This window comes from Terrapene carolina, unplaced genomic scaffold (genome assembly GCF_002925995.2).
Source record: "Terrapene carolina triunguis isolate 2854851 unplaced genomic scaffold, T_m_triunguis-2.0 Scaffold235, whole genome shotgun sequence".
NCBI lineage: Eukaryota > Metazoa > Chordata > Testudines > Emydidae > Terrapene > Terrapene triunguis.
This window is the reverse complement of record NW_020664586.1, coordinates 2,610,104-2,619,565: the sequence shown is the minus strand read 5'-3', so window position 1 is coordinate 2,619,565 and position 9,462 is coordinate 2,610,104. Positions and strand designations below refer to the sequence as shown.

The 9,462-nt window shown below is 46.8% G+C and overlaps 1 protein-coding gene across 1 annotated transcript in view; it reads left to right on the top strand.

Moving 5' to 3' along the window:
- Nucleotides 1–257: 257 nt before the first annotated feature.
- Nucleotides 258–9,462, top strand: part of GNAI2 (G protein subunit alpha i2) — a 189,918-nt gene continuing 180,713 nt past the window's right edge. The window contains exon 1 of the mRNA XM_024193622.3: nt 258–471. Within this exon, the coding sequence (XP_024049390.1) occupies nt 354–471 (118 nt within the window). The 5' untranslated portion in view covers nt 258–353. The remainder of the gene's footprint in view (nt 472–9,462) is intronic.

The window sequence follows — 9,462 nt, the reverse complement described above, 5'->3', positions numbered from 1 at the left end:
CATACAGAGCTCCCTAACCCTCACCCATTGCACCCCAGAGCCACACCACCCCACCCCTACTTACTGCACCCCAAGTCCACCCTATACAGCCCCACTCCAGCCCGACCCATTGCACCCCAAACCAATACAGAGCCACCCACCTAACCCATTACACCCCAAACCCACCCCATTCATAGCTACCGCATCCCACCCTATATAGAGCGGCCCCGCCCTACTACCGGAGGCCCCGCCCCACCCCGCCCCCGAGCCGGGCGGCCCTGGGCTCAGAGCGGCGCCGGCAGGCTGAGTGGACGCATCTCAGCGCCGCGCGACCAGCCCGACTCGGCCGGGATCCGCCTCAGCCCGGCCCCGCAATGGGCTGCACCGTGAGCGCCGAGGACAAGGCGGCGGCCGAGCGCTCTAAGATGATCGACAAGAACCTGCGCGAAGACGGCGAGAAGGCGGCGCGGGAGGTCAAGCTGCTGTTGCTGGGTGAGCCCCGGCCCGCGGCCGCCCGGTCCCGCCCAGCGACACCTCAGTGTCCCGGTCTGCCCGGTACCGTCTCGCCAGCCCCCCCGCCCCGGCCCGCGTCACCTCCGCGGTACCGCCCCGCGCTGCGATCCTCCGGTGCCCCGGTACCATCCGGCCCGCCCCACGTCCCGGCCCGCCCTGCCCCTCCTGTACCGCCCCGCCCTGCGTCTTCCCGGTACCCCGGTCCGCCCGGTACCGTCTCGCCAGCCGCCCCGCCCCGGTCCCTCCTAGTCTCGCCGCCCGCCCCCCGGTCCTGCCCAGCGACACCCTCGCCCCCTGATACCATCCTACCGGCACCCTGCTTGGCCCACCTCGCCCGCACAGAACCCTAGCCACAACCCCGCCTTCTGGTACCACCCTGCTAGCTCCCTGCCGCGGGCTGCCTTGCCCCCACAGTACCACCCTGCCCTGCATCCCCCCAGTATCCAGGTCCCTCCTGATGACACCCCTGCCACCTGGTACCAGCCTCCTGCCCACCTTGCCCCTGTGGTACCACCCTGCCCTGCAACCCCTGGTACTGCCTGATACACCCTGCCCTGTGACCCCCCTCCGTGCCTGGTACCAGTGCCCGGTATGAGTGCCCAGTACCACCCGCCAGCCCCTTGTCTGGCCTGCCCTGTGACTCTCCCAGTCCCCTGGTGCTGCTCTCCATTCCCCAGTACCCTGGTCCCCCCCAGTACCACCCTGTGCGGTGACACCCTGCCCTTGTACCGTCTGGGCCCGCCCCCTGGTCCTGCCCAGCGATACCCCTGCTAGCCCCCTGGCTGCCTTGATACCGCCCTGCCCTGTGTCCCCCCAGTACCCCGGTACCGTCTGTCCCAGTGACCCTCCTCCGGCCCTGCCCAGTGACACCCTCCTGCCCCGGTACCACCTGGCCCAGCGAGCTCCCCACCCCTAGTAGCCTCCTCCTGGGCCCACTGAGAGCCCCCAGCAACACTCCTGGGATCCCCCAACATCTGAGAGCCTCCCCAGCCTGCTGCCTCTCACAGAACACCCCCCTCCATGGTTCTCAAGGGCCTTTTGCCCACACCCAGACCCTGCATACTTTTAGCCTGCCCTGCCCAGTGACCTGCCTAGCAGACCCCAAGGCACCTACGCTAGTGGCTTCCTGTACTCCCCTGTGTTGCACCCCTGAGACACCCCAGGCCCTCCACACTGCATTCCCAGGCTGCCTAGGTACACCCCAGCAACCCTGTGATATACCCCCCCTAGGTACAGCCTACACCTCATACACCTCCCCTAATACACCCCCTCGATAAACCCCACCCACTCAGACCCTCTCAATATACCCCTGCACAGACCATCCAGCCCATGACCCCCTTACATGCACTTACACCCCTTATGCAACAGTCCACACACCTTTTATATATCAGACTCCCTAGTAACACCCCCATATAACAGCCTCCACTAGATACAACTTCAGCCTCCACCCCCATACATGACAGTCCTCCCAGATACCTCTACTTCTTCCTAGATACCATAGGCCCCACCCTAGATTGAAAACCCTCAGTTCCAATCCTCAGATACCACAGGCTCCCACCTCTTTCTCAGCCCCATATACCACAGGCCCCTATGTATGGCATGTGGAGGCATGTACCTCAGCCCTACATGTACCCCAACCGCCAAGCTTCCCCACTACCCCTCAAATAAGCTCCCCACCTTCATTAAATACAAACTCCTATCCTTCCCTACAAATTTCTGTACAACCCTCTGTGAACACCCTCTCCCCATCTTCCCCCAGAGATCCCCTGAATGTAACCCTCCCATTCCTTCCCCAACTGCCTATTATCCCACTCCTTCCCTTCAGCTACCCTTTTCCTCTGGCAAGGCCAACCCCTCATCTCCACACCCCCAGCTGTCCATGCCTCCCCAAAGAATACCCATTCCTCTGTCAGCCCAACATTTCCACGTTCTGAAATACTCCATTCTGTCCAAACCCACCACCCTCCCTGAAGCCTTGTCCACATCCCAGCTACCACATCCCCTCCAAACATTCGAATGCAACTCCCCAAATACCCCCTGCCAGTTACAGAACTCCACCCTTGTGCAGCTATACACCCTGCCTTGTGTTTTCCAGCCCCTCTGCAGAGTAAATGTGTGGAGGGGAAAGCTTTGAGTGCCCATGCCCCCTCCCACACCGATGCAGATGATGTTGGAGAAGAGTTAGGATCCCTGTCAACTGTGGTTGGGGATGAACTGCTTGGGGGGAGAGTTGGAGACAGCGGCTGCTCAGGGTGATAGAACTTGTGGGGGGAAATTGGAAACACTTTCTTCCTGCTTGATTTGGGGGACACTGTGATCTGTGAGGTGAACCCCCCTGCACTGAACAGTGTTGCTCAGGGGGTGGAACTGCTTTTTGTTGATTCTTAGTTTCCCCTTTTTGAAACCCTTTGCAATCTGACTGAGACCAGATGGTGCGCTCATCCCCTTCCAGGAGATGCCCAGAGCGAGCTGGGCGGGTAGCTTTGTGTCTGTAGTCCCAGGTTACTGGCCAAAGGGCTCTGTCAGCTGCTTTATGCCTTTAGCATCCAGCAGTGTGCCGCACTATTTCTCTCTCCCCTCCTTTTTCTGAGCTCATCATGGGGCCCCATAAGCTGGGAAAGTAAACACTGATTTCAAATCCTCAGACTTTCATGCTTTTCTTTTTCCCAGATAACCCCACTTTTTGGGGGGTGGGGGGGGGAGAGGAAGTAAATTGCTCAGTGCCAAGGTAGCAGGTATTGAAAGAGTGTTTTCTGCAGCCCTTAGTGTAACTAGAATGGTGGAAAGCATACCCTTACAAGAAGCAGCAATGTGAATTCAGTATGCGTGGATACTGGCTGCTCTTATTTGCTTAGTTCAGTAGCAAACTTTGCACCAGTTCAGCCTGTGTTTACTGCTCCTCAAATATTTTTCCACTTGTTCTGCCCGTCTTTTAATGAAGCTCCAATCCAAATTGAAGATTTTTGCCCTAATGACTACTGCTGCTGAGAATAATGTATTTGCCTACCACTTTCTATGTTCAAAGCACTTTACCGACATTAAACTCAGACATCTCCGCTCTCTGTCCTTTGGCTTTGGGGAAGAAAGCAGATTTAAAATTTTTTTTAAATGATCTCCCAATTGGATTTTATTCTGCTTCTGAAATTCCCAGGAAGAGCGATTCCTCATTTAGCCTTTTAAATGCCATATTACGTGATACTCCCACACGGTGTGGGGAAGCCCAGATGGGATGGCAAACTGGAAGATGTGGGTTGGGTTGGGACAAGAGGTGATTAGGAGATGTAGGATGGAAGGAGAGAAGCATGTGATGGCAAAGCCGTTTAGAAAATGTCTGTCTTGTGGATTTTTTAAATAGAGGAAACAGTGGCAGGAAACAATGATGAAATCAGACAGGCGCATTTCTTTAAAGTCAACCTTGCATTAGTAACTACATAATTAACATCTGAGCAGCTCTAGTCAATACAGCATTGTTGTTTTATCAACACAACAGTGACTTCTTGACTTATTTAATATTGGTTAAGTGCCAACAACGTATATACTCCCGCTAGGAGAGTCCATGGTCTTATTTGAGGACAGTGGAGATACACTGATGCTTTTTAGAGAGATTTCAGTAAACAAATTAGATCTGATTCCTGTGTTGGTGCGATGTGCTGATGATATCAGGACCTACCAACTGGCATGCAAGATTTCTTAATGCCATTAATATTTTAGGCCCGAATCCTGCAATCAGGATCCATGTGGGTGGACACCAGGGTAGCTCCATTGACTTAACTGGGGCTCTGTGCAGGTATGGGGATCTGTTTACAGGATTGGGGATTTGGGTGGGGAGAAGTCCTACACATATTCACGTAACCTTATTTTTGGGCGTGATCCAGGCCTAGTCTTGCATCTTTTTTTTCCCTTTAGAAATAAATGGGTCAAGTAAAGCAGCAGCACTAAAACGTTGTTTCTTGTAGCCTCTTTTAACCCCCCGCTTCCCATAACTCCTAAATATTTAATAATAAAGCTGCAGAATGAGGTGCCTGTAGTACTTTTAGTAGCAAAACAAAAACCCATGCTTGACTTTTTTTTTTTTTTTTTTTTCAGTGAATTTTCTCTTGTATGAGTCTAGCATCTGTTGGCCTGTGTAATTTGTAAGATAAACATGCTTGTGATCGCCTGTGGATTTACAGCTGGCTAGGTGAATTCACTGGATAAATAAGGCAGAGGGCAGCAGCTTCACCCATAAACTAAAAATAACTTACAAGGTGGCAGACAGCTTTTGGATTTGGATTTCCACCTGTGTTAGAGTAAAGATAACAGGAAACCTGTTTGTAGAGCACTACTGTAGCATTTTTGTTTTCTTTGGTAAATTTCTCTAGCTGAAATGGATACTCGCAGCAAATGTTTTTTTAGGATATCACTTTTGCACTGAATATTAAATGTGAAACAAGGGGATGAGTTTTGCAAAATGCAAATGATGCACATGGTTAATTTACAGGTAATAATATTCCTCATGCTTCACTATTATGTTTTCTCAGTTTAAGCGGGGCTGTAGCCATGTCCTTTGCTGTGGCTGTTTACAGTAACTCATTTACTAACAAAGGCCTCCGTCCTGCAAGCACTTAGTCATGTGCTTCACTTTATTCACACAATGACTGCTGTTGGAGTTAGTAGAACTACTGACATGCAAAGTTAAGCACGGGCGCACCCATTGGTGTAAGGGCTGGTCAGTGTGTGTTACAGGTCCCCCCCTCTGTACCTGTCACTGAGGATCTGAGTTGTTGCAGCCCCAAGCTAGGTAGCCTTGGCTCTTTATCTCAAGCTGTAAAATCTCCTGTTTTTAGCCCTGGAGGTACCCAGTTCAGTCCCTGGTGTGTTGGCCAAGATGGTGGATGTCACGTTTGCAGGATTGCTGCCAAAATGACCATCTGTTTTTGACTGCTACCTGTTGGCTACAAAATTAAAGGGAAGAAAATGTCTTGGCAGCTTTGAGTGAATTCGTGTATTTTGCCCTCGGTCATACAGTATGTACAGTGCTTGGTTTTGGATGTCCAGTGTGGAATGATTATTTATTCCCAAATTGTATCTTTATGTTGGAAAGGATGGGGGTGGGTGGGAGAGAAGGAAAGGATCCAAATGATCCTTGCCTTCTGAAGTGGAGAGTATTTACAAAATATGATTCTGATCTTGGTGTGGGGCTCTAAATTCAAAAGTAGAGCAAGACCATTTTTCTTTCTAGCAGCTGTTCAAGTGTAAATAGTGCTGAAGACTTGAGTCATTATTGCCCTATATTTAAGCTGAGACATGTCTGCAAAATACTTTCAAATTAACTTGAAGTCATTGCACAAACAGATTGCTCTTTACTGAGAATAGCAGTAAGTGACGCAGTCACAGAAGACATCTTACTGCCTAGATTGTGACTAATTGTAATGTTAACTTTGTAATTTCTGAGCAGAGTTATCAATTTTGGGTCAGTTACAGCAGGGTGAATCTCATCAGTAAATTCTTATAACAAGCACATATTTTAATAGACTTTTGAAGAGTGACTGTATAACTGAGGAGTCCCTGGGACTTAGCAAGAACTTTCAGGATGAAAACTGGCTTGACCTTGATGAAATGAGTGGTGAAGAGAATCTGACATTTGGTCTGTTAGTTGTATGCCAGAAGATGTTCCTCATTACAAGGCTGAAAGTATGCATGTCTAAGTGATGCTGGCAGATGGACTGTCCCAGGCAAGCTGGTAATGGCAGATGTATGTACATTAAAGATAAGTCAAGGAAAACTCCTGTGGCATGAGATCATTATTGTTAATTGTTTGAGGGGAAAATGTATGTAAGCCTTCTAATACCAGTGACTCTGAAGTCTGGATTTATTTTTTCACCAGGTCTGCTGTTGTTACAAAGTGATGCTGGTATGGTTCTAATACTCAATTCACATACTTACTCCTTAGCATTCCAATTTTTTGATGAATTCTTCCCCCCCCGCCCCCCAAAAATCAAGTTGTGTTGTGATGAAAGATCTTACTCTATCAAACTGCTGTGAGCTATTGCTTTGTGAGCCTCTGGAGCAGAGGGCAGTACCACTTTTTATCAGGACATTTGTCTGCTTTGGGGAGAGCAGCTGCAGTGATCAGAGAACCAACTTCTTGTACAAGCTCAAATTAATACTTTTCAGCGAACACGGTGGCTTTTGTGTGTTGTGGCTAAAGACTGGACTGAGGTCTCAACAAATCCTCTGTCAAATCAGAACTCACTCTCTTCCTGCTCTTCACGTGCATTCAAACAGGCTTAAAGGCTTCTTTTGTCTTGAATCTTTTGCACCAGAGCTTTGGCAAACTAGAATAGTCATGTAGCTAAGGGCTTGTCTACACTGGCAATTTACAGCGCTGCAACTTTCTTGCTCAGGGGTGTAAAAAAACACCCCCGGAGCGCAGCAAGTTTCAGCGCTGTAAAGCGCCAGTGTAGACAGTGCACCAGTGCTGGGAGCTGCACCCCTCGTGGCGGTTGTTTTTTTTTTTAGAGTGCTGGGAGAATTCTCTCTCAGCGCTCTGCCGCGACCAGACAAGTCACGCTAAAGCGATGCCAGTGTAGACTAGCTCTAAATCTCAGTGTGCACCACTTGCCTGGAAAATTTAATCTGCCATTTCAGCTCCAACAAACATGTTAGGGAGGCAGTAGGTAATGCTTTCTGATGGCTTGGTTTTAAACGGTGCCCTATGATCTCCGCCCTTCTTTCCTCTCTGAATCATGGATGTTTGCTTAGATTATTCACACAAACATTCATTAGAAGTAGAGCTGTCGATTAATCGCAGTTAACTCATGGGATTAACTCAAAAAACTAATTGTGATTAAAAAAAAAATTTAATCGCGATTAATCGCAGTTTTAATCACACTGTTAATAGAATACCAATTGAAGTTAATTAAATATTTTTGATGATTTTGTACATTTTCAAATATATTTATTTCAATTACAACACAGTATAGAAAGTGTACAGTGCTCACTTTATTATATTATTTTTATTACAAATATTTACACTGTAAAAATGATAAACAAAATAAATAGTATATTTCAGTTCACCTCATACAAGTACTGTAGTGCAATCTCTTTATCGTGAAAGTGCAAGTTACAAACATATATTGTTTTGTTTTTGAGTGCAGTTATGTAACAAAAACAATGGAAACTTTAGAGTCTACAAGTCCACTCAGTCCTATTTCTTGGTCAGCCAATCACTCAAACAAGTTTGTTTACATTTATGGGAGATAATGCTGCCCACTTCTTATTCACAATGTCTCCTGAAAGTGAGAACAGGCATTTGCATGGCACTTTTGTAGCTAGCATTTTAACATATTTACATGCCAGATATGCTGAATATTTGTATGCTCCTTCATGCTTCAGCCACCATTCCAGGGGACATGCTTCCATGCTGATGACACTCGTTAAAAAAATAATGCGTTAATTAAATTTGTGACCAAAGTCCTTGGGCGAAGAATTGTATGTCTCCTGCTCTGTTCTACCCGCATTCTGCCATATATTTCATGTTATAGCAGTCTCAGATGATGACCCAGCACATGTTTGTTTTAAGTACACTTTCACTGCAGATTTGACAAAACACAAAGAAGGTACTAATGTGAGATTTCTAAAGATAGCTCAGCACTCGACCCAAGGTTTAAGAATCTGAAGTGCCGTCCAAAATCTGATGGGGACGGGGTGTGGAGCATGCTTTCAGAAGTCTTAAAAGAGCGACACTCCAATGTGGAACCTACAGAACCCGAACCACCAAAAAAAGAAAATCAACCTTCTGCTGGTGGCATCTGACTTGGATGATGAAAATGAACATGCGCTGGTCTGCACTGCTTTGGATCGTTATCAAGCAGAACCCATCATCAGCATGGATGCATGTTCTCTGGAGTGGTGGTTGAAGCATGAAGGAGCATACAAATGTTTAGCATATCTGGCATACCTTAAAATGCTAGCTACAAAAAGTGCCATGCAAATGTCTGTTCTCACTTTCCGGAGACTTTGTGAATAAGAAGTGGGCAGCATTATCTCCCATAAATGTAAACCAACTTGTTTGAGTGATTGGCTGACCAAGAAATAGGACTGAGTGGACTTGTAGACTCTAAAGTTTCTGTTGTTCTATTTTTGAATGCAGTTTTTTGTACATAATTCTACATTTGTAAGTTCAACTTTCATGATAAAAGTACTTGTATTCAGTGAACTGAAAAATACTGTTTCTTTGCTTTTTTACAGTGCAAATATTTGTGAAAAATAAATATCAAGTGAGCACTGTACACTTTGTATTCTGTGTTGTAATTGAAATCAATATATTTGAAAATGTAGAAAACATCAAAAATTAAATAAGTGGTATTTTATTATTTAACAGTGAGATTAATCACAATTTTTTTAAATTGCTTGACAGCCCTAATTAGAAGTTTATTAGTGTTTTAATAGTTTATTCCAGTGGGCCATAAATTACCAAAACAAAACTTGTGGCCGCTTTGAAATCAAGCGTGCTCCATCCCAGAAGCTTCCTTTGGTGGGGTTCACCCTTGAATTTGCCCATCATTCAGTGTTAAAAATAGACTGCTGCACAAGGGGAAAAATGTTTTTTTTAAAAAAAGGCAGACTTTGGTTAGTAATTCAAAATTATTGTAAGACTTTCCATCTCTCTCCTTAAGGAATGTTAGCATTAGAAAAAAAATGGCTATGCAGCTTTGTTCCAAGGTTTAGTCTTTAGCTAAAAATAAGTACAACCAAAGACTGTTCAGTTGGCTTTGGAAACGATTTCCAAAGCCAATGAGAAATACCCTCCTGTTACCAAAGAGAAAAGCGTTGCTGAATTTTGCTGACCCCGAAAGTAGGGTGGAGAGTTTCACTTGTGCTATTACTTGCTGCAGATCTGGATGCATTCTCTTGTTAAATTTCCATTCTCAGAAAACCAGCCCTTGACACTGACAAGCAGCTCTCCCTGTAGGGCAATCCCTTTTG